At 46.4% G+C, this 27,617-nt stretch overlaps 1 protein-coding gene across 1 annotated transcript in view; it reads right to left on the bottom strand.

Annotated features, from left to right (window-relative positions):
• Positions 1 to 1,133: 1,133 nt before the first annotated feature.
• Positions 1,134 to 27,617, bottom strand: part of LOC141082383 (uncharacterized) — a 121,381-nt gene continuing 94,897 nt past the window's right edge. Inside the window, exons 2-4 of the mRNA XM_073566322.1 lie at positions 27,207 to 27,350; positions 26,693 to 26,803; positions 1,134 to 3,717 (exon numbers count right to left, since the gene is read on the bottom strand). Of these exons, the coding sequence (XP_073422423.1) occupies positions 1,276 to 3,717; positions 26,693 to 26,803; positions 27,207 to 27,278 (2,625 nt within the window). The 5' untranslated portion in view covers positions 27,279 to 27,350 and the 3' untranslated portion in view covers positions 1,134 to 1,275. The remainder of the gene's footprint in view (positions 3,718 to 26,692; positions 26,804 to 27,206; positions 27,351 to 27,617) is intronic.

Here is a 27,617-nt window from a genome sequence, read left to right as displayed (position 1 = left end):
TCCAACCGGCTGACACAAACAAAAGTCTGTTTTCTTGACCAACCAGAAATCAACACTTACATTTAAAGCCAACATACAGATAACATTCTATTATTCTTCGTTTGCTAAAAAATATTCATCTGGTTAATTAAGATACAATGCTGTAAGTCTTCACAATGCCAAAAGTAAAAAAAAGTTTTTAAAAATGTTAAAAAAATATAAAAGTTCAAATCACCCCTCTTTCAAAATACAGCAATAAAAAAATCAAACATACACATACTTGTTATAGCCGCGTTCAGAATCGCCCGATCTATCAATATAAAAAAGAATTAACCCGATCTCTAAATGGCGTAACGAGAAAAAAGGTCAAAACGCCAGAATTACTTTTTTTGGTTGCCGCAACGTTGCATTAAAATGCAATAACGGCCGATCACAAGATCGTATCTGCATCAAAATGGTCTCCATTAAAATCATCAGCTCGGCAAGTAAAAAATAAGCCCTCACCCAATGCGAGATCATAAAAAATGGAGACGCGACGGGTATCGGAAAATGGTGCAATTCTTTTATACTTTACCTAATAAAGAGGAGTTATTTTTACTGATACAGCGGGTATGGAAAGTATTCACACCCCTTTATATTTTTCACTCTTTGTTTCATTGCCGCCATTTGGTAAATTCAAAATCATACTATCTATTCCTGACACTGGAGTGGCTTATAAACTTCCGAAATAAATAGTTTGAGGTCTGGGATCTGACAATATGGGGCTAGTTTTCTGACTGTTTCGAATAACATGATACATGATTTTAGTTTTTTTTTGTCTAGTCTCGCTTGAATATAGGTCAATATTAAATAGTCTCCTGATGAGTCGCCTTTGGTGAGGACGATGAAACCCGTAGAAATGAGAGGCTTGGAGAGTGAGTGTGTATACGTCACCTCACCCCATATACTGAACTGTGGGGTATATGTTATTTTCTATTAGTCACCTTCTGACTAGCCTTCAGGGGGTGAATTATGGGTATAGTTTTACATTTGGAATTAATAAAGTTTAGTTTTATGTCAGCAAACATGAGGAATGACAAGAGACAACCCATTTAAGAAGATTCAGTTTGGGTTAAAACTATTCCAACATTATGAACATAAAAAAGGCTTCTCCCCTATGTGACGTCTCTGATGTTTATTAACAGATGATTTCCAAGTAAAATATTTCCCACATTAAGAAAATGAAAAAGGCTTCACTTCTGTGTGCCTGCTCTGATGGCGATCAAGGAGCGCTTTGTGGTTAAAATATTTCCCACATTAACAGGAAAAAGGCTTCTCCCCTGTGTGAGTTCTTTGGTGGATAACAAAATGTGATTTACGTGCAAAACATTTCCCACATTCTGAACAAGAAAAAGGCTTCTCCCCTGTGTGGATTCTCTGGTGATTAACACAATCTGATTTATTGTTAAAACATTTCCCACATTCTGAACATGAAAAAGGCTTCTCCCCTGTGTGAGTTCTTTGGTGGGTAACAAACTGTGATTTATGTGCAAAACATTTTCCACATTCTGAACATGAAAAAGGCTTCTCCCCTGTGTGAGTTCTCCTGTGGGTAACAAATTGTGATTTCTGTGCAAAACATTTCCCACATTCTGAACAGGAAAAAGGCTTCTCCCCTGTGTGATTTCTTTGGTGGGTAACAAACTGTGATTTATGTGCAAAACATTTTCCACATTCTGAACATGAAAAAGGCTTCTCCCCTGTGTGAGTTCTCCTGTGGGTAACAAAAGTTGATTTCTGTGCAAAATATTTCCCACATCCTGAACAGGAAAAAGGCTTCTCCCCTGTGTGATTTCTTTGGTGGGTAACAAACTGTGATTTATGTGCAAAACATTTTCCACATTCTGAACATGAAAAAGGCTTCTCCCCTGTGTGAGTTCTCCTGTGGGTAACAAATTGTGATTTCTGTGCAAAACATTTCCCACATTCTGAACAGGAAAAAGGCTTCTCCCCTGTGTGATTTCTTTGGTGGGTAACAAACTGTGATTTATGTGCAAAACATTTTCCACATTCTGAACATGAAAAAGGTTTCTCCCCTGTGTGAGTTCTCCTGTGGGTAACAAATTGTGATTTCTGTGCAAAACATTTCCCACATTCTGAACAGGAAAAAGGCTTCTTCCCTGTGTGATTTCTTTGGTGGGTAACAAACTGTGATTTATGTGCAAAACATTTTCCACATTCTGAACATGAAAAAGGTTTCTCCCCTGTGTGAGTTCTCCTGTGGGTAACAAAAGTTGATTTCTGTGCAAAATATTTCCCACATTCTGAACAGGAAAAAAGCTTCTCCCCTGTGTGAGTTCTCTGGTGGGTAACAAAAGTTGATTTCTTTGCAAAACATTTCCCACATTCTAAACATGAAAAAGGTTTTTCTCCAGTGTGAATTCTCTGGTGATGAACACAATCGGATTTATTGTTAAAACATTTCCCACATTCTGAACATGAAAAAGGTTTCTCCCCTGTGTGAGTTCTCTGGTGGGTAACAAAAGTTGATTTCTGTGCAAAATATTTCCCACATTCTGAACATGAAAAAGGCTTCTCCCCTGTGTGAGTTCTCCTGTGGGTAACAAAAGTTGATTTCTGTGCAAAATATTTCCCACATCCTGAACAGGAAAAAGGCTTCTCCCCTGTGTGATTTCTTTGGTGGGTAACAAACTGTGATTTATGTGCAAAACATTTTCCACATTCTGAACATGAAAAAGGCTTCTCCCCTGTGTGAGTTCTCCTGTGGGTAACAAATTGTGATTTCTGTGCAAAACATTTCCCACATTCTGAACAGGAAAAAGGCTTCTCCCCTGTGTGATTTCTTTGGTGGGTAACAAACTGTGATTTATGTGCAAAACATTTTCCACATTCTGAACATGAAAAAGGTTTCTCCCCTGTGTGAGTTCTCCTGTGGGTAACAAATTGTGATTTCTGTGCAAAACATTTCCCACATTCTGAACAGGAAAAAGGCTTCTTCCCTGTGTGATTTCTTTGGTGGGTAACAAACTGTGATTTATGTGCAAAACATTTTCCACATTCTGAACATGAAAAAGGTTTCTCCCCTGTGTGAGTTCTCCTGTGGGTAACAAAAGTTGATTTCTGTGCAAAATATTTCCCACATTCTGAACAGGAAAAAAGCTTCTCCCCTGTGTGAGTTCTCTGGTGGGTAACAAAAGTTGATTTCTTTGCAAAACATTTCCCACATTCTAAACATGAAAAAGGTTTTTCTCCAGTGTGAATTCTCTGGTGATGAACACAATCGGATTTATTGTTAAAACATTTCCCACATTCTGAACATGAAAAAGGTTTCTCCCCTGTGTGAGTTCTCTGGTGGGTAACAAAAGTTGATTTCTGTGCAAAATATTTCCCACATTCTGAACAGGAAAAAGGCTTCTCCCCTGTGTGAGTTCTCTGGTGAGTAACAAAATGTGATTTCCATGTAAAATACTTCCCACATTCTGAACATGAATATGGCTTCTTTGCTTTAGGAGCAGTTGGCTTTTTATTGCCTCTTTTGTGACTTAGATTTTCCTTAGTAGTCAGTAATGAATCAGAAGATGGGACCTGTTTCATAGGATCAGATGAGAGATCTTTGCTGTGAATGGATAATGATATATCTGGAGTAACAGCAATCACTTCAGTTCTATCTCGTAGGATCTCAAGATCATCAGATTTAAAAGTTGAAGATGTCAGCTGTCCCTCTGATCTCCTGGTACAGTCATCTGCTAAGATAAAAAAACAATTATTTTTTAATAAAATATCCTTGAGTTTTATATATTTGAACATTTCTACTTAAACTGTCCATAAAAATGGCAAGCTATGTAATAAACTTTATTTACCAAGACAAGGACAGTTCACAGTCTAATAGAAAACCTTGTTGGATGAACAGGATCGGACTGGGATGCCTAGGGACCACCCTATGGCTACCATAAACAGTTTTATTACGTGTTCATTTTTTGGCCTCTCCCACTAAAACGTGTGCCTTTTTGCAAGCTGGACAGTGTGCAAAAGAGAACGCTCTCAGCCTCCAATATATCGTACAGACCGCACTCTCAGCCTCCTATATATCGTAAAGACCGCACTCTCAGCCTCCAATATATCATACAGACCGCACTCTCAGCCTCCTATATATCGTACAGACCGCACTCTCAGCCTCCTATATATCGTAAAGACCGCACTCTCAGCCTCCTATATATCATACAGACCGCACTCTCAGCCTCCTATATATCGTAAAGACCGCACTCTCAGCCTCCAATATATCGTACAGACCGCACTCAGCCTCCTTTCTATCGTACAGACCGCACTCTCAGCCTCCTATATATCATACAGACCGCACTCTCAGCCTCCTATATATCGTACAGACCGCACCCTCAGCCTCCAATATATCATACAGACCGCACTCTCAGCCTCCTATATATCATACAGACCGCACTCTCAGCCTCCTATATATCGTACAGACCGCACTCTCAGCCTCCTATATATCGTAAAGACCGCACCCTCAGCCTCCAATATATCATACAGACCGCACTCTCAGCCTCCTATATATCGTAAAGACCGCACTCTCAGCCTCCAATATATCGTACAGACCGCACCCTCAGCCTCCTATATATCATACAGACCGCACTCTCAGCCTCCTATATATCATACAGACCGCACTCTCAGCCTCCTATATATCAAACAGACCGCACTCTCAGCCTCCTATATATCATACAGACCGCACTCTCAGCCTCCTATATATCGTAAAGACCGCACCCTCAGCCTCCAATATATCATACAGACCGCACTCTCAGCCTCCAATATATCATAAAGACCGCACTCTCAGCCTCCAATATATCATACAGACCGCACTCTCAGCCTCCAATATATCATACAGACCGCACTCTCAGCCTCCTATATATCGTACAGACCGCACTCTCAGCCTCCAATATATCGTAAAGACCGCACTCTCAGCCTCCTATATATCATACAGACCGCACTCTCAGCCTCCAATATATCATACAGACCGCACTCTCAGCCTCCAATATATCGTAAAGACCGCACTCTCAGCCTCCTATATATCGTACAGACCGCACTCTCAGCCTCCAATATATCGTAAAGACCGCACTCTCAGCCTCCAATATATCATACAGACCGCACTCTCAGCCTCCAATATATCATACAGACCGCACTCTCAGCCTCCTATATATCGTACAGACCGCACTCTCAGCCTCCAATATATCGTAAAGACCGCACTCTCAGCCTCCTATATATCGTACAGACCGCACTCTCAGCCTCCAATATATCGTACAGACCGCACTCTCAGCCTCCTATATATCATACAGACCGCGCTCTCAGCCTCCTATATATCGTACAGACCGCACTCTCAGCCTCCTATATATCGTAAAGACCGCACCCTCAGCCTCCTATATATCATACAGACCGCACTCTCAGCCTCCTATATATTGTACAGACCGCACTCTCAGCCTCCTATATATCGTACAGACCGCACTCTCAGCCTCCTATATATCGTACAGACCGCACTCTCAGCCTCCTATATATCGTACAGACGGCACTCTCAGCCTCCAATATATCGTAAAGACCGCACTCTCAGCCTCCTATATATCATACAGACCGCACTCTCAGCCTCCTATATATCATACAGACCGCACTCTCAGCCTCCAATATATCATACAGACCGCACTCTCAGCCTCCAATATATCGTAAAGACCGCACTCTCAGCCTCCTATATATCGTACAGACCGCACTCTCAGCCTCCAATATATCGTAAAGACCGCACTCTCAGCCTCCAATATATCATACAGACCGCACTCTCAGCCTCCAATATATCATACAGACCGCACTCTCAGCCTCCTATATATCGTACAGACCGCACTCTCAGCCTCCAATATATCATACAGACCGCACTCTCAGCCTCCAATATATCGTAAAGACCGCACTCTCAGCCTCCTATATATCGTACAGACCGCACTCTCAGCCTCCAATATATCGTAAAGACCGCACTCTCAGCCTCCAATATATCATACAGACCGCACTCTCAGCCTCCAATATATCATACAGACCGCACTCTCAGCCTCCTATATATCGTACAGACCGCACTCTCAGCCTCCAATATATCGTAAAGACCGCACTCTCAGCCTCCAATATATCATACAGACCGCACTCTCAGCCTCCAATATATCATACAGACCGCACTCTCAGCCTCCTATATATCGTACAGACCGCACTCTCAGCCTCCAATATATCGTAAAGACCGCACTCTCAGCCTCCAATATATCGTACAGACCGCACTCTCAGCCTCCTATATATCGTACAGACCGCACTCTCAGCCTCCTATATATCGTACAGACCGCACTCTCAGCCTCCTATATATCGTACAGACCGCACTCTCAGCCTCCAATATATCGTACAGACCGCACTCTCAGCCTCCAATATATCGTACAGACCGCACTCTCAGCCTCCAATATATCGTACAGACCGCACTCTCAGCCTCCAATATATCATACAGACCGCACTCTCAGCCTCCTATATATCGTAAAGACCGCACTCTCAGCCTCCAATATATCATACAGACCGCACTCTCAGCCTCCAATATATCGTACAGACCGCACTCTCAGCCTCCTATATATCGTACAGACCGCGCTCTCAGCCTCCAATATTTCGTACAGACCGCACTCTCAGCCTCCTATATATCATACAGACCGCACTCTCAGCCTCCTATATATCGTACAGACCGCACTCTCAGCCTCCTATATATCGTACAGACCGCGCTCTCAACCTCCAATATATCGTACAGACCGCACTCTCAGCCTCCTATATATCGTACAGACCGCACTCTCAGCCTCCAATATATCGTACAGACCGCACTCTCAGCCTCCAATATATCGTACAGACCGCACTCTCAGCCTCCAATATATCATACAGACCGCACTCTCAGCCTCCAATATATCGTAAAGACCGCACTCTCAGCCTCCAATATATCGTAAAGACCGCACCCTCAGCCTCCAATATATCATACAGACCGCACTCTCAGCCTCCTATATATCGTACAGACCGCACTCTCAGCCTCCTATATATCGTACAGACCGCACTCTCAGCCTCCTATATATCGTACAGACCGCACTCTCAGCCTCCTATATATCGTACAGACCTCACTCTCAGCCTCCAATATATCATACAGACCGCACTCTCAGCCTCCAATATATCGTACAGGCCGCACTCTCAGCCTCCAATATATCATACAGACCGCACTCTCAGCCTCCTATATATCGTACAGACCGCACTCTCAGCCTCCTATATATCGTAGAGACCGCACTCTCAGCCTCCTATATATCGTACAGACCGCACTCTCAGCCTCCTATATATCGTACAGACCGCACTCTCAGCCTCCTATATATCGTACAGACCGCACTCTCAGCCTCCAATATATCGTACAGACCGCACTCTCAGCCTCCTATATATCGTACAGACCGCACTCTCAGCCTCCTATATATCGTACAGACCGCACTCTCAGCCTCCTATATATCGTACAGACCGCACTCTCAGCCTCCAATATATCGTACAGACCGCACTCTCAGCCTCCAATATATCGTACAGACCGCACTCTCAGCCTCCAATATATCGTACAGACCGCACTCTCAGCCTCCTATATATCGTAAAGACCGCACTCTCAGCCTCCAATATATCATACAGACCGCACTCTCAGCCTCCAATATATCGTACAGACCGCACTCTCAGCCTCCTATATATCGTACAGACCGCGCTCTCAGCCTCCAATATATCGTACAGACCGCACTCTCAGCCTCCTATATATCATACAGACCGCACTCTCAGCCTCCTATATATCGTACAGACCGCACTCTCAGCCTCCTATATATCGTACAGACCGCGCTCTCAGCCTCCAATATATCGTACAGACCGCACTCTCAGCCTCCTATATATCGTACAGACCGCACTCTCAGCCTCCAATATATCGTACAGACCGCACTCTCAGCCTCCAATATATCGTACAGACCGCACTCTCAGCCTCCAATATATCATACAGACCGCACTCTCAGCCTCCAATATATCGTAAAGACCGCACTCTCAGCCTCCAATATATCGTAAAGACCGCACCCTCAGCCTCCAATATATCATACAGACCGCACTCTCAGCCTCCTATATATCGTACAGACCGCACTCTCAGCCTCCTATATATCGTACAGACCGCACTCTCAGCCTCCTATATATCGTACAGACCGCACTCTCAGCCTCCTATATATCGTACAGACCTCACTCTCAGCCTCCAATATATCATACAGACCGCACTCTCAGCCTCCAATATATCGTACAGGCCGCACTCTCAGCCTCCAATATATCATACAGACCGCACTCTCAGTCTCCTATATATCGTACAGACCGCACTCTCAGCCTCCTATATATCGTAGAGACCGCACTCTCAGCCTCCTATATATCGTACAGACCGCACTCTCAGCCTCCTATATATCGTACAGACCGCACTCTCAGCCTCCTATATATCGTACAGACCGCACTCTCAGCCTCCTATATATCATACAGACCGCACTCTCAGCCTCCAATATATCGTAAAGACCGCACTCTCAGCCTCCTATATATCGTACAGACCGCACTCTCAGCCTCCAATATATCGTACAGACCGCACTCAGCCTCCTTTCTATTGTACAGACCGCACTCTCAGCCTCCTATATATCATAAAGACCGCACTCTCAGCCTCCCATATATCGTACAGACCGCACTCTCAGCCTCCTATATATCGTACAGAGCGCACTCTCAGCCTCCTATATATCGTACAGACCGCACTCTCAGCCTCCTATATATCGTACAGACCGCACTCTCAGCCTCCTATATATCGTACAGACCGCACTCTCAGCCTCCTATATATCGTACAGACCGCACTCTCAGCCTCCTATATATCATACAGACCGCACTCTCAGCCTCCTATATATCATACAGACCGCATTCTCAGCCTCCAATATATCGTACAGGCCGCACTCTCAGCCTCCTATATATCGTACAGACCGCACTCTCAGCCTCCTATATATCGTACAGGCCGCACTCTCAGCCTCCTATATATCGTACAGACCGCACTCTCAGCCTCCTATATATCGTACAGACCGCACTCTCAGCCTCCTATATATCGTACAGACCGCACTCTCAGCCTCCTATATATCATACAGACCGCACTCTCAGCCTCCAATATATCGTACAGGCCGCACTCTCAGCCTCCTATATATCGTACAGACCGCACTCTCAGCCTCCTATATATCGTACAGACCGCACTCTCAGCCTCCTATTTATCGTACAGACCGCACTCTCAGCCTCCAATATATCGTACAGACCGCACTCTCAGCCTCCTATATATTGTACAGACCGCACTCTCAGCCTCCTATATATCGTACAGACCGCACTCTCAGCCTCCTATATATCGTACAGACCGCACTCTCAGCCTCCAATATATCATACAGACCGCACTCTCAGCCTCCTATATATCGTACAGACCGCACTCTCAGCCTCCTATATATCGTACAGACCGCACTCTCAGCCTCCTATATATCGTACAGACCGCACTCTCAGCCTCCTATATATCGTACAGACCGCACTCAGCCTCCTTTCTATCGCACAGACTGCACTCTCAGCCTCCTATATATCATACAGACCGCACTCTCAGCCTCCTATATATCGTACAGACAGCACTCTCAGCCTCCTATATATTGTACAAACCTCACTCTCAGCCTCCTATATATCGTACAGACCGCACTCTCAGCCTCCTATATATCGTAAAGACCGCACTCTCAGCCTCCTATATATCATACAGACCTCACTCTCAGCCTCCTATATATCGTAAAGACCGCACTCTCAGCCTCCTATATATCGTACAGACCGCACTCTCAGCCTCCTATATATCGTACAGACCGCACTCTCAGCCTCCTATATATCGTACAGACCGCACTCTCAGCCTCCTATATATCGTACAGACCGCACTCTCAGCCTCCAATATATCGTACAGGCCGCACTCTCAGCCTCCTATATATCGTACAGACCGCACTCTCAGCCTCCTATATATCGTACAGACCGCACTCTCAGCCTCCTATATATCGTACAGACCGCACTCTCAGCCTCCAATATATCGTACAGACCGCACTCTCAGCCTCCTATATATCGTACAGACCGCACTCTCAGCCTCCTATATATCGTACAGACCGCACTCTCAGCCTCCTATATATCGTACAGACCGCACTCTCAGCCTCCAATATATCATACAGACCGCACTCTCAGCCTCCTATATATCGTACAGACCGCACTCTCAGCCTCCTATATATCGTACAGACCGCACTCTCAGCCTCCTATATATCGTACAGACCGCACTCTCAGCCTCCTATATATCGTACAGACCGCACTCTCAGCCTCCTATATATCGTACAGACCGCACTCTCAGCCTCCTATATATCGTACAGACAGCACTCTCAGCCTCCTATATATCGTACAAACCTCACTCTCAGCCTCCTATATATCGTACAGACAGCACTCTCAGCCTCCTATATATCGTACAAACCTCACTCTCAGCCTCCTATATATCGTACAGACCGCACTCTCAGCCTCCTATATATCGTAAAGACCGCACTCTCAGCCTCCTATATATCATACAGACCGCACTCTCAGCCTCCTATATATCATACAGACCACACTCTCAGCCTCCTATATATCATACAGACAGCACTCTCAGCCTCCAATATATCATACAGACCGCACTCTCAGCCTCCAATATATCATACAGACCGCACTCTCAGCCTCCTATATATCGTACAGACCGCACTCTCAGCCTCCTATATATCGTACAGACCGCACTCTCAGCCTCCTATATATCGTACAGACCGCACTCTCAGCCTCCTATATATCGTACAGACCGCACTCTCAGCCTCCTATATATCATACAGACCGCACTCTCAGCCTCCAATATATCGTACAGGCCGCACTCTCAGCCTCCTATATATCGTACAGACCGCACTCTCAGCCTCCTATATATCGTACAGACCGCACTCTCAGCCTCCTATTTATCGTACAGACCGCACTCTCAGCCTCCAATATATCGTACAGACCGCACTCTCAGCCTCCTATATATCGTACAGACCGCACTCTCAGCCTCCTATATATCGTACAGACCGCACTCTCAGCCTCCTATATATCGTACAGACCGCACTCTCAGCCTCCAATATATCATAGACCGCACTCTCAGCCTCCTATATATCGTACAGACCGCACTCTCAGCCTCCTATATATCGTACAGACCGCACTCTCAGCCTCCTATATATCGTACAGACCGCACTCTCAGCCTCCTATATATCGTACAGACCGCACTCAGCCTCCTTTCTATTGCACAGACTGCACTCTCAACCTCCTATATATCATACAGACCGCACTCTCAGCCTCCTATATATCGTACAGACAGCACTCTCAGCCTCCTATATATCGTACAAACCTCACTCTCAGCCTCCTATATATCGTACAGACCGCACTCTCAGCCTCCTATATATCATACAGACCTCACTCTCAGCCTCCTATATATCGTAAAGACCGCACTCTCAGCCTCCTATATATCGTACAGACCGCACTCTCAGCCTCCTATATATCGTACAGACCGCACTCTCAGCCTCCTATATATCGTACAGACCGCACTCTCAGCCTCCTATATATCGTACAGACCGCACTCTCAGCCTCCAATATATCGTACAGGCCGCACTCTCAGCCTCCTATATATCGTACAGACCGCACTCTCAGCCTCCTATATATCGTACAGACCGCACTCTCAGCCTCCTATATATCGTACAGACCGCACTCTCAGCCTCCAATATATCGTACAGACCGCACTCTCAGCCTCCTATATATCGTACAGACCGCACTCTCAGCCTCCTATATATCGTACAGACCGCACTCTCAGCCTCCTATATATCGTACAGACCGCACTCTCAGCCTCCTATATATCGTACAGACCGCACTCTCAGCCTCCTATATATCGTACAGACCGAACTCTCAGCCTCCTATATATCGTACAGACCGCACTCAGCCTCCTTTCTATCGCACAGACTGCACTCTCAGCCTCCTATATATCATACAGACCGCACTCTCAGCCTCCTATATATCGTACAGACAGCACTCTCAGCCTCCTATATATCGTACAAACCTCACTCTCAGCCTCCTATATATCGTACAGACCGCACTCTCAGCCTCCTATATATCGTAAAGACCGCACTCTCAGCCTCCTATATATCATACAGACCGCACTCTCAGCCTCCTATATATCATACAGACCACACTCTCAGCCTCCTATATATCATACAGACAGCACTCTCAGCCTCCAATATATCATACAGACCGCACTCTCAGCCTCCAATATATCATACAGACCGCACTCTCAGCCTCCTATATATCGTACAGACCGCACTCTCAGCCTCCTATATATCGTACAGACCGCACTCTCAGCCTCCTATATATCGTACAGACCGCACTCTCAGCCTCCAATATATCATACAGACCGCACTCTCAGCCTCCTATATATCGTACAGACCGCACTCTCAGCCTCCTATATATCGTACAGACCGCACTCTCAGCCTCCTATATATAGTACAGACTGCACTCTCAGCCTCCTATATATCATACAGACAGCACTCTCAGCCTCCTATATATCGTACAAACCTCACTCTCAGCCTCCTATATATCGTACAGACCGCACTCTCAGCCTCCTATATATCGTACAGACCGCACTCTCAGCCTCCTATATATCGTACAGACCGCACTCTCAGCCTCCTATATATCATACAGACCGCACTCTCAGCCTCCTATATATCATACAGACCGCACTCTCAGCCTCCTATATATCATACAGACAGCACTCTCAGCCTCCTATATATCGTACAGACCGCACTCTCAGCCTCCTATATATCGTACAGACCGCACTCTCAGCCTCCTATATATCGTACAGACCGCACTCTCAGCCTCCTATATATCGTACAGACCGCACTCTCAGCCTCCTATATATCGTACAGACCGCACTCAGCCTCCTTTCTATCGTACAGACTGCACTCTCAGCCTCCTATATATCATACAGACCGCACTCTCAGCCTCCCATATATCGTACAGACCGCACTCTCAGCCTCCTATATATCGTACAGACCGCACTCTCAGCCTCCTATATATCATACAGACCGCACTCTCAGCCTCCTATATATCGTACAGACTGCACTCTCAGCCTCCTATATATCGTACAGACCGCACTCTCAGCCTCCTATATATCATACAGACCGTACTCTCAGCCTCCTATATATCGTACAGACCGCACTCTCAGCCTCCTATATATCGTACAGACCGCACTCTCAGCCTCCTATATATCGTACAGACCGCACTCTCAGCCTCCAATATATCGTACAGACCGCTCTCTCAGCCTCCTATATATCGTACAGACCGCACTCTCAGCCTCCTATATATCGTACAGACCGCACTCTCAGCCTCCTATATATCGTACAGACCGCACTCTCAGCCTCCAATATATCATACAGACCGCACTCTCAGCCTCCTATATATCGTACAGACCGCACTCTCAGCCTCCTATATATCGTACAGACCGCACTCTCAGCCTCCAATATATCGTACAGACCGCACTCTCAGCCTCCTATATATCGTACAGACCGCACTCTCAGCCTCCTATATATCGTACAGACCGCACTCTCAACCTCCTATATATCGTACAGACCGCACTCTCAGCCTCCTATATATTGTACAGACCGCACTCTCAGCCTCCTATATATCGTACAGACCGCACTCTCAGCCTCCTATATATCGTACAGACCGCACTCTCAGCCTCCTATATATAGTACAGACCGCACTCTCAGCCTCCTATATATCGTACAGACCGCACTCTCAGCCTCCTATATATCGTACAGACCGCACTTTCAGCCTCCTATATATCGTACAGACCGCACTCTCAGCCTCCTATATATCGTACAGACCGCACTCTCAGCCTCCTATATATAGTACAGACCGCACTCTCAGCCTCCTATATATCGTACAGACCGCACTCTCAGCCTCCTATATATCGTACAGACCGCACTCTCAGCCTCCTATATATCGTACAGACCGCACTCTCAGCCTCCTATATATCGTACAGACCGCACTTTCAGCCTCCTATATATCATACAGAACGCACTCTCAGCCTCCTATATATCGTACAGACCGCACTCTCAGCCTCCTATATATCGTACAGACCGCACTCTCAGCCTCCTATATATCGTACAGACCGCACTTTCAGCCTCCTATATATCGTACAGACCGCACTCAGCCTCCTTTCTATTGTACAGACCGCACTCTCAGCCTCCTATATATCATACAGACTGTACTCTTGGCATCCTATATCACATACAGACTCAGTCTCCTATAATAGATACTTTCCATAAGTGTGGTATGTACAGTAAATAGGATGCCGATATTGCGGTATGTACGGAATATTGACCTCGTATATGACATACAGACTGTCGGCCTCTTATTAGGCCTCCTAGGAGACATACAGACTGTCGGCCTCCTATAAGACATACAGACTGTCGGCCTCCTATGAGACATACAGACTGTCGGCCTCCTATAAGACATACAGACTGTCGGCCTCCTATAAGACATAGAGACTGTCGTCTCCTATTAGGCCCCCTATAAGACATACAGACTGTCGGCCCCCTATGAGACATACAGACTGTCGTCTCCTATTAGGCCCCCTATAAGACATACAGACTGTCGCCATCTTAGATATTGTACAGACTGCACTCTCTGCCTATATACGGCATACAGGAGGATGATAGTGTGGTCTGTACGGTCGGTATACAGGCCTCATATGACATATTAGGCCATATAAGAGTGTGGTGTGTGTGTATCTTATATTGGAGGCACTGGCAGAGATTGTGATCGGTAATGCTGCATCATGTCATGTGTTTGAGCAGGGCCGGTTTTAGGCAAAGTGGGACCCTAGGCAAAGTTTAAAATGGGGCCCCAAATGCTAACATATTGCACATCACAGAGAAGCAGTTAGATTGTATTTACATGTGCTGAGTTAAGGCTGCTAAATGAGTGTGATCGACAACATTATATTATATTCAACACTTGTTTCCCGGCCTCTTTTCACCGTCTGAGAAAGAATGATGGGGACAGAACAATCATTAATGGATCAATCTGTCCCCATACAGTATCATGTTATCAGCAGCACATCTACAGTTTACACCCCATAGTCCTCCATATAATATAATGTACCCCATAGTCCTCCATATAGTATAATACACCCCCTATAGTCCTCCATATAGTATAATATACTCCCCATAGTCCTCCATATAGTATAATACACTGCCAGTCATCCATGTAGTACAATTCACTTCCCATAGTATAATGCACCCCATAGTTCTTCATATAGTATAATGTATTCCCCATAGTCCTTGATACAGTATAATGCAGCCACCCCATAGAGCATAATGCAGCCACCCCATAGAGCATAATACAGCCACCCCATAGAGCATAATGCAGCCACCCCAAAGAGTATAATGCAGCCCCGCCATACAATATAATGTAACCCCCATAGAATAAAATGCAGCCCCACTCTTACAGTTTAATGCAGCCACCCCTTAGAGCATAATGTAGCCACCCCAAAGAATATAATGTAACTCCCCATAGAATATAATATAGCCCCCTAATATAGTATAATGCAGCCGCTCCATAGAATATATGGCAGCCCCTAATATAGTATAATGTAGCCCCTCCATAGAATACAATGTAGCCCTCCTCATATAGTATAATACAGCCCCAATAGAATATAATGTAGCCCCCTCAAAAAGTATAATAGAGCCCCCATACAATATAATCTAGCCCCACATATACTATAATGCAGCCCCCCATAGAATACAATGTAGCCTCCTCATATAGTATAATGTAGCCCACTCAGAGTATGATGCGATCACCCCAATAGAATATAATATAATACAGCCCCCCATAGAATATAATGTAGCCCCGAATAGAATAGAATACAGCCCACCTCCCCATAGAATATAATGTATCCCCCTATATTATATAACACAGCCTCCCCCAGAATATAATGTATAATGTACCCATCATGGTATATAACACAGCCACATAATATATAGCACAGCCACAAAGTATATAACACAGCCCCACAAAGTATATAACACAGCCCCAAGTGGTATATAGCACAGCACCACATGGTATATGGCACAACCCCACATGGTATATAGTACAGCCCCACATGGTATACAGCACTGCACCACATGGTATACAGCACAGCCCCCATTGGTATACATCACAGCCCCCCACTGGTATACAGCACAGTCCCATATGGTATACAGCACAACACCATGGTATACAGCACCAAATGGTACACAGCACCAAATGGTATACAGCACTGCCCCATGGTATGCACCAGCTCTCCCTCCCCCCCGAGAATGGCCCCACAGTCACTGTTACATTTAAAAAACCAAAACACTCAACTCCTCGTGCCCGCACTGCTCCGGTATCCTGCTCTGCCTGGCACACAGTGAGTGCGCAATGAAGTGTCAGAGGCAGAGCAGGGAATGATCATCCATCATTGCTATGAACTGTACCAGCATCTATGATGCCGGTATAGTTCAATGCGGAGGCGGGGGTAGTCGGCATGGGGGCTTTTATAGAACATAATACACATCCCTTTTATTTTTTCCTTTCTTTTCCATGACCCAGAAGTCCCCCATCCAGTTCCGGGTCAGCGGCTGCGGTGTATCGCGCATGCGCCCCCAGCACTTCCCCTACCACCTGTACCTCAGCCTGTGTGCCCCGGAAGTCCAACCTTCACTTTCGGGGCAGAAGAATCTGTGTCAGTCGGCGCATGTGCCGACTCGGCTTCATGCACCGGGCTGCATCCAGGATGCAGGCCTTACCGGAACGCTGCCCCCCACGCAACTGCTATGCTGGTCGGGGCCCATGAAGCCCAGCTCCATCCCCGGGTCACCATTGGAACCCGTAAGGAAGCTGCAGCCGACGGCGCGTCTCCCGAGTGAGACAGGGCGGCCCTCCCCGGACCCAGCCATCGTGCCATCCACTAGATGAGGAGGGAGCCGTCAAATGGAAACTCCTCCAACGCTGCATCTGGACCACAGCCCCTGCCTTTCCCACAGACCCCGCACAGGCGGCATGCATTGGCCCAGGTATGTGTTCTTGTAGGAGATTATTCCTGCGGATGCCGTAGGAACAGGAAACCAACTGAGGAGGAGAGGCAGACCTCCCCTTTTATTTTCTGTAGGTTTCCTGTTCCTATGGGGTGGATCCCTCTCTCCAGTGGGTGCTGTCATGGCGAAGGGTAAAATTAGGGGTAGTAGTCCGGTGGCTCTGGCTGACAGGATGATATGGGATATTAGGGGTAGTAGTCCGGTGGCTCTGGCTGACTGGATGATGTGGCATATTAGGGGTAGTAGTCCGGTGGCTCTGGCTGACGGGATGATGTGGGATATTAGTGGTAGTAGTCCGGTGGCTCTGGCTGACTGGATGATGTGGCATATTAGGGGTAGTAGTCCGGTGGCTCTGGCTGACGGGATGATGTGGGACATTAGGGGTAGTAGTCTGGTGGCTCTGGCTGCCGGGATGATGTGGGATATTAGGGGTAGTAGTCCGGTGGCTCTGGCTGACGGGATGATGTGAGATATTAGGGGTAGTAGTCCGGTGGCTCTGGCTGACGGGATGATGTGGGATATTAGGGGTAGTAGTCCGGTGGCTCTGGCTGACTGGATGATATGGGATATTAGGGGTAGTAGTCCGGTGGCTCTGGCTGACTGGATGATGTGGCATATTAGGGGTAGTAGTCCGGTGGCTCTGGCTGACGGGATGATGTGGGATATTAGGGGTAGTAGTCCGGTGGCTCTGGCTGACGGGATGATGTGGGATATTAGGGGTAGTAGTCCGGTGGCTCTGGCTGACTGGATGATGTGGCATATTAGGGGTAGTAGTCCGGTGGCTCTGGCTGACGGGATGATGTGGGACATTAGGGGTAGTAGTCCGGTGGCTCTGGCTGATGGGATGATGTGGGATATTAGGGGTAGTATTCCGATGGCTCTGGCTGACGGGATGATGTGGGATATTAGGGGTAGTAGTCTGGTGGCTCTGGCTGCCGGGATGATGTGGGATATTAGGGGTAGTAGTCCGGTGGCTCTGGCTGCCGGGATGATGTGGGATATTAGGGGTAGTAGTCCGGTGGCTCTGGCTGACGGGATGATGTGGGATATTAGGGGTAGTTGTCCGGTGGCTCTGGCTGACGGGATGATGTGGGATATTAGGGGTAGTAGTCCGGTGGCTCTGGCTGACGGGATGATGTGGGATATTAGGGGTAGTAGTCCGGTGGCTCTGGCTGACGGGATGATGTGGGATATTAGGGGTAGTAGTCCGGTGGCTCTGGCTGACTGGATGATGTGGCATATTAGGGGTAGTAGTCCGGTGGCTCTGGCTGACGGGATGATGTGGGACATTAGGGGTAGTAGTCCGGTGGCTCTGGCTGACGGGATGATGTGGGATATTAGGGGTAGTAGTCCGGTGGCTCTGGCTGCCGGGATGATGTGGGATATTAGGGGTAGTAGTCCGGTGGCTATGGCTGACGGGATGATGTGGGATATTAGGGGTAGTTGTCCGGTGGCTCTGGCTGACGGGATGATGTGGGATATTAGGGGTAGTAGTCCGGTGGCTCTGGCTGACGGGATGATATGGGATATTAGGGGTAGTAGTCCGGTGGCTCTGGCTGACGGGATGATGTGGGATATTAGGGGTAGTAGTCCGGTGGCTCTGGCTGACGGGATGATGTGGGATATTAGGGGTAGTAGTCCGGTGGCTCTGGCTGACGGGATGATGTGGGATATTAGTGGTAGTAGTCCGGTGGCTCTGGCTGACGGGATGATGTGGGATATTAGGGGTAGTAGTCCGGTGGCTCTGGCTGACGGGATGATGTGGGATATTAGGGGTAGTAGTCCGGCGGCTGTGATGGGATGATGTGGGATATTAGGGGTAGTATTCCGGTGGCTCTGGCTGACGGGATGATGAGGGATATTAGGGGTAGTAGTCCGGTGGCTCTGGCTGATGGGATGATGTGGGATATTAGGGATAGTAGTCCGGTGGCTCTGGCTGACAGGATGATGTGGGATATTAGGGGTAGTAGTCCGGTGGCTCTGGCTGATGGGATGATGTGGGATATTAGGGGTAGTAGTCCGGTGGCTCTGGCTGATGGGATGATGTGGGATATTAGGGGTAGTAGTCCGGCGGCTGTGATGGGATGATGTGGGATATTAGGGGTAGTATTCCGGTGGCTCTGGCTGACGGGATGATGAGGGATATTAGGGGTAGTAGTCCGGTGGCTCTGGCTGATGGGATGATGTGGGATATTAGGGATAGTAGTCCGGTGGCTCTGGCTGACGGGATGATGTGGGATATTAGGGGTAGTAGTCCGGTGGCTCTGGCTGATGGGATGATGTGGGATATTAGGGGTAGTAGTCCGGTGGCTCTGGCTGACGGGATGATGTGGGATATTAGGGGTAGTAGTCCGGTGGCTCTGGCTGACGGGATGATGTGGGATATTAGGGGTAGGAGTCCGGTGGCTCTGGCTGCCGGGATGATATGGGATATTAGGGGTAGTAGTAGTAGTCCGGTGGCTCTGGCTGACGAGATGATGTGGGATATTAGGGGTAGTAGTCCGGTGGCTCTGGCTTATGGGATGATGTGGGATATTAGGGGTAGTGGTAGTAGTCCGGTGGCTCTGGCTGACGAGATGATATGGGATATTAGGGGTAGTAGTAGTAGTCCGGTGCTCTGGCTGACGAGATGATGTGGGATATTAGGGGTAGTAGTCCGGTGGCTCGGGCTTATGGGATGATGTGGGATATTAGGGGTAGTAGTAGTCCGGTGGCTCTGGCTGACGGGATGATATGGGATATATGGGGTAGGAGTACGGTGGCTCTGACTGATGGGACGATGTGGGATATTATAGTGAATGTGGCTATGAGGAGTGGGCAGGGCTATACACTCAGATTATGCATAATATATATATATATATACAAACACACACAGTACAGACCAAAAGTTTGGACACACCTTCTCATTCAAAGAGTTTTCTTTATTTTCATGACTATGAAAATTGTAGCTTCACTCTGAAGGCATCAAAACTATGAATTAACACGTGGAATTTTATAAGTAACAAAAAAGTGTGAAACAACTGAAAATATGTCTTATATTCTAGGTTCTTCAAAGTAGCCACCTTTTGCTTTGATTTCTGCTTTGCACACTCTTGGCATTCTCTTGATGAGCTTCAAGAGGTAGTCACCGGAAATGGTTTTCACTCACAGGTGTGCCCTGAGGTTGGGACCATCAGTTGTGTTGTGCAGAAGTCTGGTGGATGCACAGCTGATAGTCCTACTGAATAGACTGTTAGAATTTGTATTATGGCAAGAAAAAAAGCAGCTGACAGTCTATTCAGTAGGAATTAAAAATAAACCAATAAATTTCGTTCAACTTCACAATTGTGTCCCACTTGTTGTTGATTCTTCACCAAAAATTTACATTTGGTATCTTTATGTTTGAAGCATGATACAGTACAGACCAAAAGTGTGTGTGTATATATTGTGCGTGCATGTAGATATAAGTATATATATATATATGTATATATATACATATGTGTGTGTATGTATATAATATATGTATATATATTATATTATATTGTGCGTGTACAGTATGTGGGGAAAGCTTGAAAAGTTCCAGGGGGCCAAATACTTTCGCAAGGCACTGTAAGGGTACTGTTACACTTAGCGACGCTCCAGCGATCCCGACAACGATACGACCTGGTAAGGATCACTGGAGCGTCACTACATGGTCGCTAGTAAGCTGTCAAAGAGGCAGATCTATTCAGCGACGCAGCAACGATCCGGCGATCCGTATAGCGACCTCGGCGGTCGTTGGGACCTTGTCACACACCAGCTATTCTAAACGATTCCAGCCTGCGCCCCTGAGTTCTGCGTCGCCAACAAGGTCGCTCGTCGGCGTCAAACACAGCGATGCATGCTGGCCAGTGGGACGCCGACAATGAAAAATGGTCCAGGATGTTTGAGCACGATCAGCGATATCAGGCGGGGGGGTGGTCGCCGCTATGTGTCACACGTAGGGAGATCGCTGTGGCGTCACAAAATCTGTGATGTTCCAGCGATCTCGCTAACAATCTTATTATGTGAGACAAGGCCTTAACTACAATGGACCTGTAATAAGTGTCCGGTACATGGGACCCTGGCAGCACGCTGGTTATCTAGGTGATACAGATTCTCCATTAAATGTCACCTGCTTAACCCAGCAGGAAGTACGGCGGCGTCTAAACATCACTAAAATTGACAAATCCCCGGGCCCGGATGGGATACACCCCCGAGGACAGCAGGAATTAAGCACAGTCATAGATAGACCATTATTCCTAATCTTTAAAGATTCCATAATGACAGGGTCTGTACCACAGGACTGGCGTATAGCAAATGTGGGGCCAATATTCAAAAAGGGGACAAAAACCGAACTAGGGGCAGTTTATATAATGTGCTTTTATACTGACAGTGTGTATTAGGATTTTTCTATTCTGTTGTGAATATTGTGGCTTTATTTACTGTAATACATTTTTCATATATTTTCCACACGTGCTCCAGTTTGATCCAGCGGCACATTAATCCAGTTATTATAATTCAATAACAATTATTTTAATATTATCATTATAATGTTTTTCCTGTAGTTTATTACAATCCTCCTTGAAATTACTATATTTTTTGGACTATAACACACACCTAAGGTTTAATTGGAAATTAGGAAAAAAAATTGAAGCAAAAAATGTGGCCAATTCTGTATTTAATATCCCCTATCCTGGTATATATGGCCCCCTCATCCCCATCCTGATACACATGGCACCTCATCTCTACCCTGGCATGCGTGGATCCCTCATCCCTACCCTGGTATGCATGGATCCCTCATCCCTAGCCTGATACACATAGCCCCCTCATCTCTATCCTGGTATGCATGGCACCTCATTCCTATCCTCTTATGTATGGCCCCATCCCTATCCGGGTATGCATGGTCCCATCGCCTCCTAGTATGCGGTATGCAGGGCCGCATCTCGTCCTGGTATGCAGGGCCTCATTCTTATAAGTGGCCCCCACCCTCATCCCCATCCTGGTATACATGACTCCATCAGAAAACATTAAAAAACAAACCATTACACTTTCCTACCCGGTGCTCCCTCGCAGCCTCCTGCTCCGGTGCCAACAACTGCTTTATGCTTGTAAGCAGCGCTGAGAACAGTGAGTATTCATGAATATTCATTTCTCTTAAGTAGCGGCACACGTGACCGCCAGTAGCAGCAGGAAGCCGGTGGCTGACACTGTGCGCTACTGAAGAGCAATGAATACTCACTGCCCTTTGTGTGCACAGTCCTGGCAGCTGTGCTCTGCTTGTGAGCAGTGCGTGACGTCCCTGCCATGCGCTGCTTACAAGCATATAGCAGTTGCTGGCACCGGAGCAGGGTGCTGCGAGGAAGCGCGGGGTAAGTAAGTGTAATGGTTTGCTTTTTTAATGTTTTCTGATGGGGCCATGCATACCAGGATGTGGATATGGATGGGGGTCAATTATAAGGATGGGGCCATGCATACCAGGACGGGGTTGGGGGCTAATCATATCAAGATACTATTATTAAAGAGAAATGAATATTCATTGCCCTCGAAGTCCATGGGAGTGGAATGCAGTGAATATTAATTTCTGTTTAGCAGCGGGAACAGGAGTTAGCCGCAGCCACCGGCTCCAGCCTCATGTGACCCGCTGCTCCGCCGATGCCGTTTCCCCACCTCCCCTCTACAGCCGGAGCCGGTACATCCGAACTATAAGACACCCCCCCCATTTTACTCCACATTTTTGAAGGAAAAAAGTGCGTCTTATAGTCCGAAAAAATACAGTAGTTTTAATACAAACTGAAAAGTCAGGATAAAGGGAAACTCTGCTGTTATTGTACAGAAATTCACACTTGGCCTCACTGCACATTTAGGGTACGTGCAGACTTTGCGATTTTTGATGCATTTCCGCAGCGTTTTTGAACGCGCAGAATTGCATCATATCCGCAGTGCAGAGTGCACACAACGTAAATCAATGGGAAATCCAAAAACGCTGTGCACACGCTGCGGAAAAAAACGCGTGGATTTGCAGCGTTTTATTTTCTGCAGCATGTCAATTCTTTGTGCGGATCTGCAGCGTTTCTCACCCATTGACTTGCATTGAGTCGGGCATTTCCACAGCAAAATCGCAGGTCTAAAAAAGATCTGCAGTATTGCTGCGGATGAAACGCTGCTGATCGGAAGCAGGGAAGTGTGTGGGCGGTGACTGTGTGCGTGTCTGCCGGGGGTGTGCAGGGGGTCTGCATGTGTGTGTGTGTGTATGCAGGCATCGTCCGATGGGACTACAAGTCCCATCGGGCAATGCCTGCTACAGTGACAGTGAGTGAAACATTAGCCAATGATGGGACAGTAGTAGTCCCATCATCCGGCTAATGTGTTGAATGTAAAAAAAACCACACATATATAGTTCATACTCACCATCTACACATAATCCCCGAAGCCCTCGCTCACCTGAAAAAATATTAAAATAATAAACACTATACTCCCTGTGTGCAACGTAATCCAATTAATATGATTATCCCAGGACGATCTCCTGTGGAGAGCTGCCACATCAGCTGATGCGACTGCTCTCCAGGGGATCCAGTGATACAATGACAGAGATAATCCTCCGCATTGTATCACTCCGCCGCCGACAGGTCCCTGGAGTTCACTTGTCAACTTGCGGCAATACAGCCGTAAAATGTGAGGCTTATTTCCAATGACACACTGCTGGAGGGCTTTCGCCTGTCAGTGTGTCATCGGAGGCCTATAGAGTGGTCATATCTGCTGATGTGACAGCTCTATAGTGGAGATCGTCGTGGGACAATCGTTATTAATGGGATTATGTTGGACAGGGAGTATATTGTTGGTTTGCTTTTTTAATTTTTTTGCTGGTGATCGATGGCGTCGAATGGATTTAGGCGTACAATAAAAATTATGAAAAACTGTCATGTTTTATTTCATTAAAATACTTTATTCTTATGTGTGCTTTTTAACCCTTTCTTACTATAAGATTAATAATGAATAGGCGTTTTATTGGATGGATCTATCTATAATGGATAGGCGTCTTATTGGATGGATTCATCTATCCATTATAGATCCATCCATGGATGGATCCATCCATCTATCCATCATAGATCCATCCATAGATATGGATTTATCAATCTATCTATAGATATATCCATCTGTCCCATATTTATCTGTGTGTGTAATGAAGGGTGGGTTGGACAAATGTAAAAGAGGAGGTTGGGCCAGAAATGACATCACAAATCTTCTTTTTTTTTGTTAATTAAGATATCTTTATTTAGCTTACAAAAACGCATACAAATCCACATCAAAAACGTGCGGATTTTTACCTGCCTTTTCTGGCAAGAGATGCAGATTCTGTGCAAAAAATTCTGCAGTTAAATCTGCAACGTGTGCACATACCCTTAGAGTTGTCGCTCATAAAAGCAAAGTTTGACCAGAAAGACTTGTAAGGACCTGGTCTTTTAGGGACCATGAGACATTCAGCAGCACAGAAGGGAGAGAAGATTCAACCAATAAGATCTCAGGGATCTAGGAACCCAACAGCATCATTACCCTCCGCTTTCTCTTTCAGGCCCAGCATAATAATTTTTCTACAAGTGATTTTCTATCTTGTCAGCACATTCTACGTACGCTGTCATTTGGCTTTGAAGACTACAGGTCTGGGCAGGTAACGATCAGCGTCTCATAATCTGGGGGTAGGTGGATCTACCAGGTTGTAAGTTCTATAGAAAATGGCTTTCAAGGCCCAAAGTCATTTGAACAGTTTTGGGTGGAGGAGAATGTTGTGGTCTAGCGGCAAAATGGTGATCATGGTAATACGGCCGGACTACACCACCGATAAAGCAGCCACAGCCGGTGACTGAGAGGAATCTGTGACTTCTCTGCATTCAGTGGTCCCTACTCACCTGGGTAGTCATATGTGGGAATCTCCTCTTTACACCGCTCATCACCCCTCACATATGTCTCTGTAGTATTAATATGGGTCAGATCTTCACCCTGAAACAAATATTGTAAAAGTCACTGACAGATGGAGAAGTCCCATCTATGATCAGCTCTAATCCTGCCATCTCCACCGTTCTCATTACACAAGTATAAAACATATACCGTATATACTCGAATATAAGCCGAGATTTTCAGCCCTTTTTTTGGGCTGAAAGTCCTCTCTCGGCTTATATTCGAGTCATATATGCCAGGGGGTCGGAGGGGGAGCGGGGGTGTCAGGTCATACTTACCCGTTCTGGCGCCGTCTCTGCAGCCCCCCCTGCTTGTCCCACAGTCTCCCTTCCTTCCTTCAGTGGTCACATGGTACCATTCATTAAACTCATTAATATGCGCATATTCATGAGTGTAATGAGCGGTACCACATGACCGCTGAAGGCAGGAAGGGAGACAGTGGGAGCACAGAGCTGCAGAGACAGCACCAGGACGGGTAAAGTATAGGCTATATTCACCTGTCCCTTCACTCCATCGCTGCTGTCTGATGTGTCCTCTGTCAGTGACATTCAGACAGCAGAGGGCGTGGTGACGTGGTTAGTGCGCGTCGTGCCCTCTGCTGTCTGAACGTCACTGACAGATGACATGGCAGATAGCGGTGAGCAGCAGCGATGGACGCAGGACAGATGAATGTCTCAGGTGCCGGGTCCTGAGCAGGAGAGGTGAGTATGGCTTTTTTATTTGCAGCAGCAGCGGCAGCATATGGGGACATAATGTATGGAGCATCTTATGGGGGCAGCATATGGGGGCATAATCTATGGAGCATCTTATGGGGGCATAATCTATGGAGCATCTTATGGGGCCATAACCTTTATGGAGCAGTATATGGGGCATATTATTCTATGGAGCATCTTATGGGGCCATTATTAACCTTTGTGCAGCATTATATGGGGTGTATTTTTATGGAGCATCTTATGGGGCCCATCATGAACTGTATGAAGCATTATATGGGGCTCCTGATTCAATATGGCTATTCAAAAACATCTATCCTACTGATGTCTCAATTAATTTTACTTTTATTGGTATCTATTTTTATTTTTGAAATTTACCAGTAGCTGCTGCATTTTCCACCCTAGGCTTATACTCGAGTCAATAAGTTTTCCCAGTTTTTTGTGGCAAAACTAGGGGGGTCGGCTTATACTCGGGTCGGCTTATACTCGAGTATATACAGCAATACTAGTGGATAAAACAAGACTGAGAAGACCTTCACAGCAGTCTACACATCATAGAGGAGATCTCCTGACACCTTCTCTCCATCTACCTGATGATCCTGAGGAGCACTTGGATCTTCTTGTTTACAGTCTTGTTGAAAAAAAGGCTGGGACATCTCTCTGGTGTTGTCCTCTTACTGGATAGATCTGGAGGAAACACATACAGGGACTGAATTCATTCTCTACATACAGATAATTATAGGCCGTGTGTATTTAGTCCTGTCTATTACCTGGTGATGTGAGGGGCTGGGGAACCTCCATTATGACGTCCTTGTACAGATCTCTGTGTCCTTCTAAATACTCCCACTCCTCCATGGAGAAATAGACAGCGACATCCTGACACCTTATAGGAACCTGACACATACAATGATACCGTCATCCCCCGATCCCTTCATAGTGTTACTGTATAATGTCCCAGCATTCCCAGCAGTGTCACCTCTCCAGTCAGCAGCTCAATCATCTTGTAGATGAGCTCTAGGATCTTCTGGTCATTGATGTCCTCAGGGATCAGAGGGTGAGGTGCAGGCCCCGTGATTGGGCTCAGGGGTCTTCCACATCCCTCAGACACAGGGTCCTGACAGCGATCACTAGAGGTCTTCTTCACCACTGTGTAATCCTGGTTGTGGAGAGACACATTAATAAATCTCACTACAGACATTTCCAGAGTCCTCACCTCTCCAGTTCTGTCCATCTGTTATTCCCATAGATAAGAATGATGTAATGTGACGTCATCAGAATCTCTCACCTCTCCAGTGAGACGGAAGAGGATCTCTAGGGTGAGGTGTAACATCCTCTCCGCCATCTTGTCTCTGTCCATATCCATCCTTGATGGGTAAATCAGGAAAATTCTCTTCTGTAGAAGATCTTCACTGAGAGGATCCGATATTGTAGAGACCTGAATGAGAAGAAGATGATCCGATGTAACATCATAAGAATCCTGTGTAATAATACAATTACTGGAGATAATAAGGGAAACATATGAGGAGATTTATTATCTTACAGGGTTTAGTTTTCTCCCCTGACATCTACTAATAAAACCTATATATTTAGGCCACAGACAACAAGCAGTTTCCTCCTCGGAGTCGGCAGCTGAACACGTTCCTCATAGACTCATCTTCCATAACGCTAATTCTCGTCTCATTACCGACACTGAAATCGGTAT

The sequence above is a fragment of the Dendrobates tinctorius genome, unplaced genomic scaffold (genome assembly GCF_039654945.1).
Source record: "Dendrobates tinctorius isolate UK_male_01 unplaced genomic scaffold, ASM3965494v1 ptg000017l, whole genome shotgun sequence".
NCBI lineage: Eukaryota > Metazoa > Chordata > Amphibia > Anura > Dendrobatidae > Dendrobates > Dendrobates tinctorius.
This window is presented reverse-complemented; position numbering and strand designations above follow the sequence as displayed.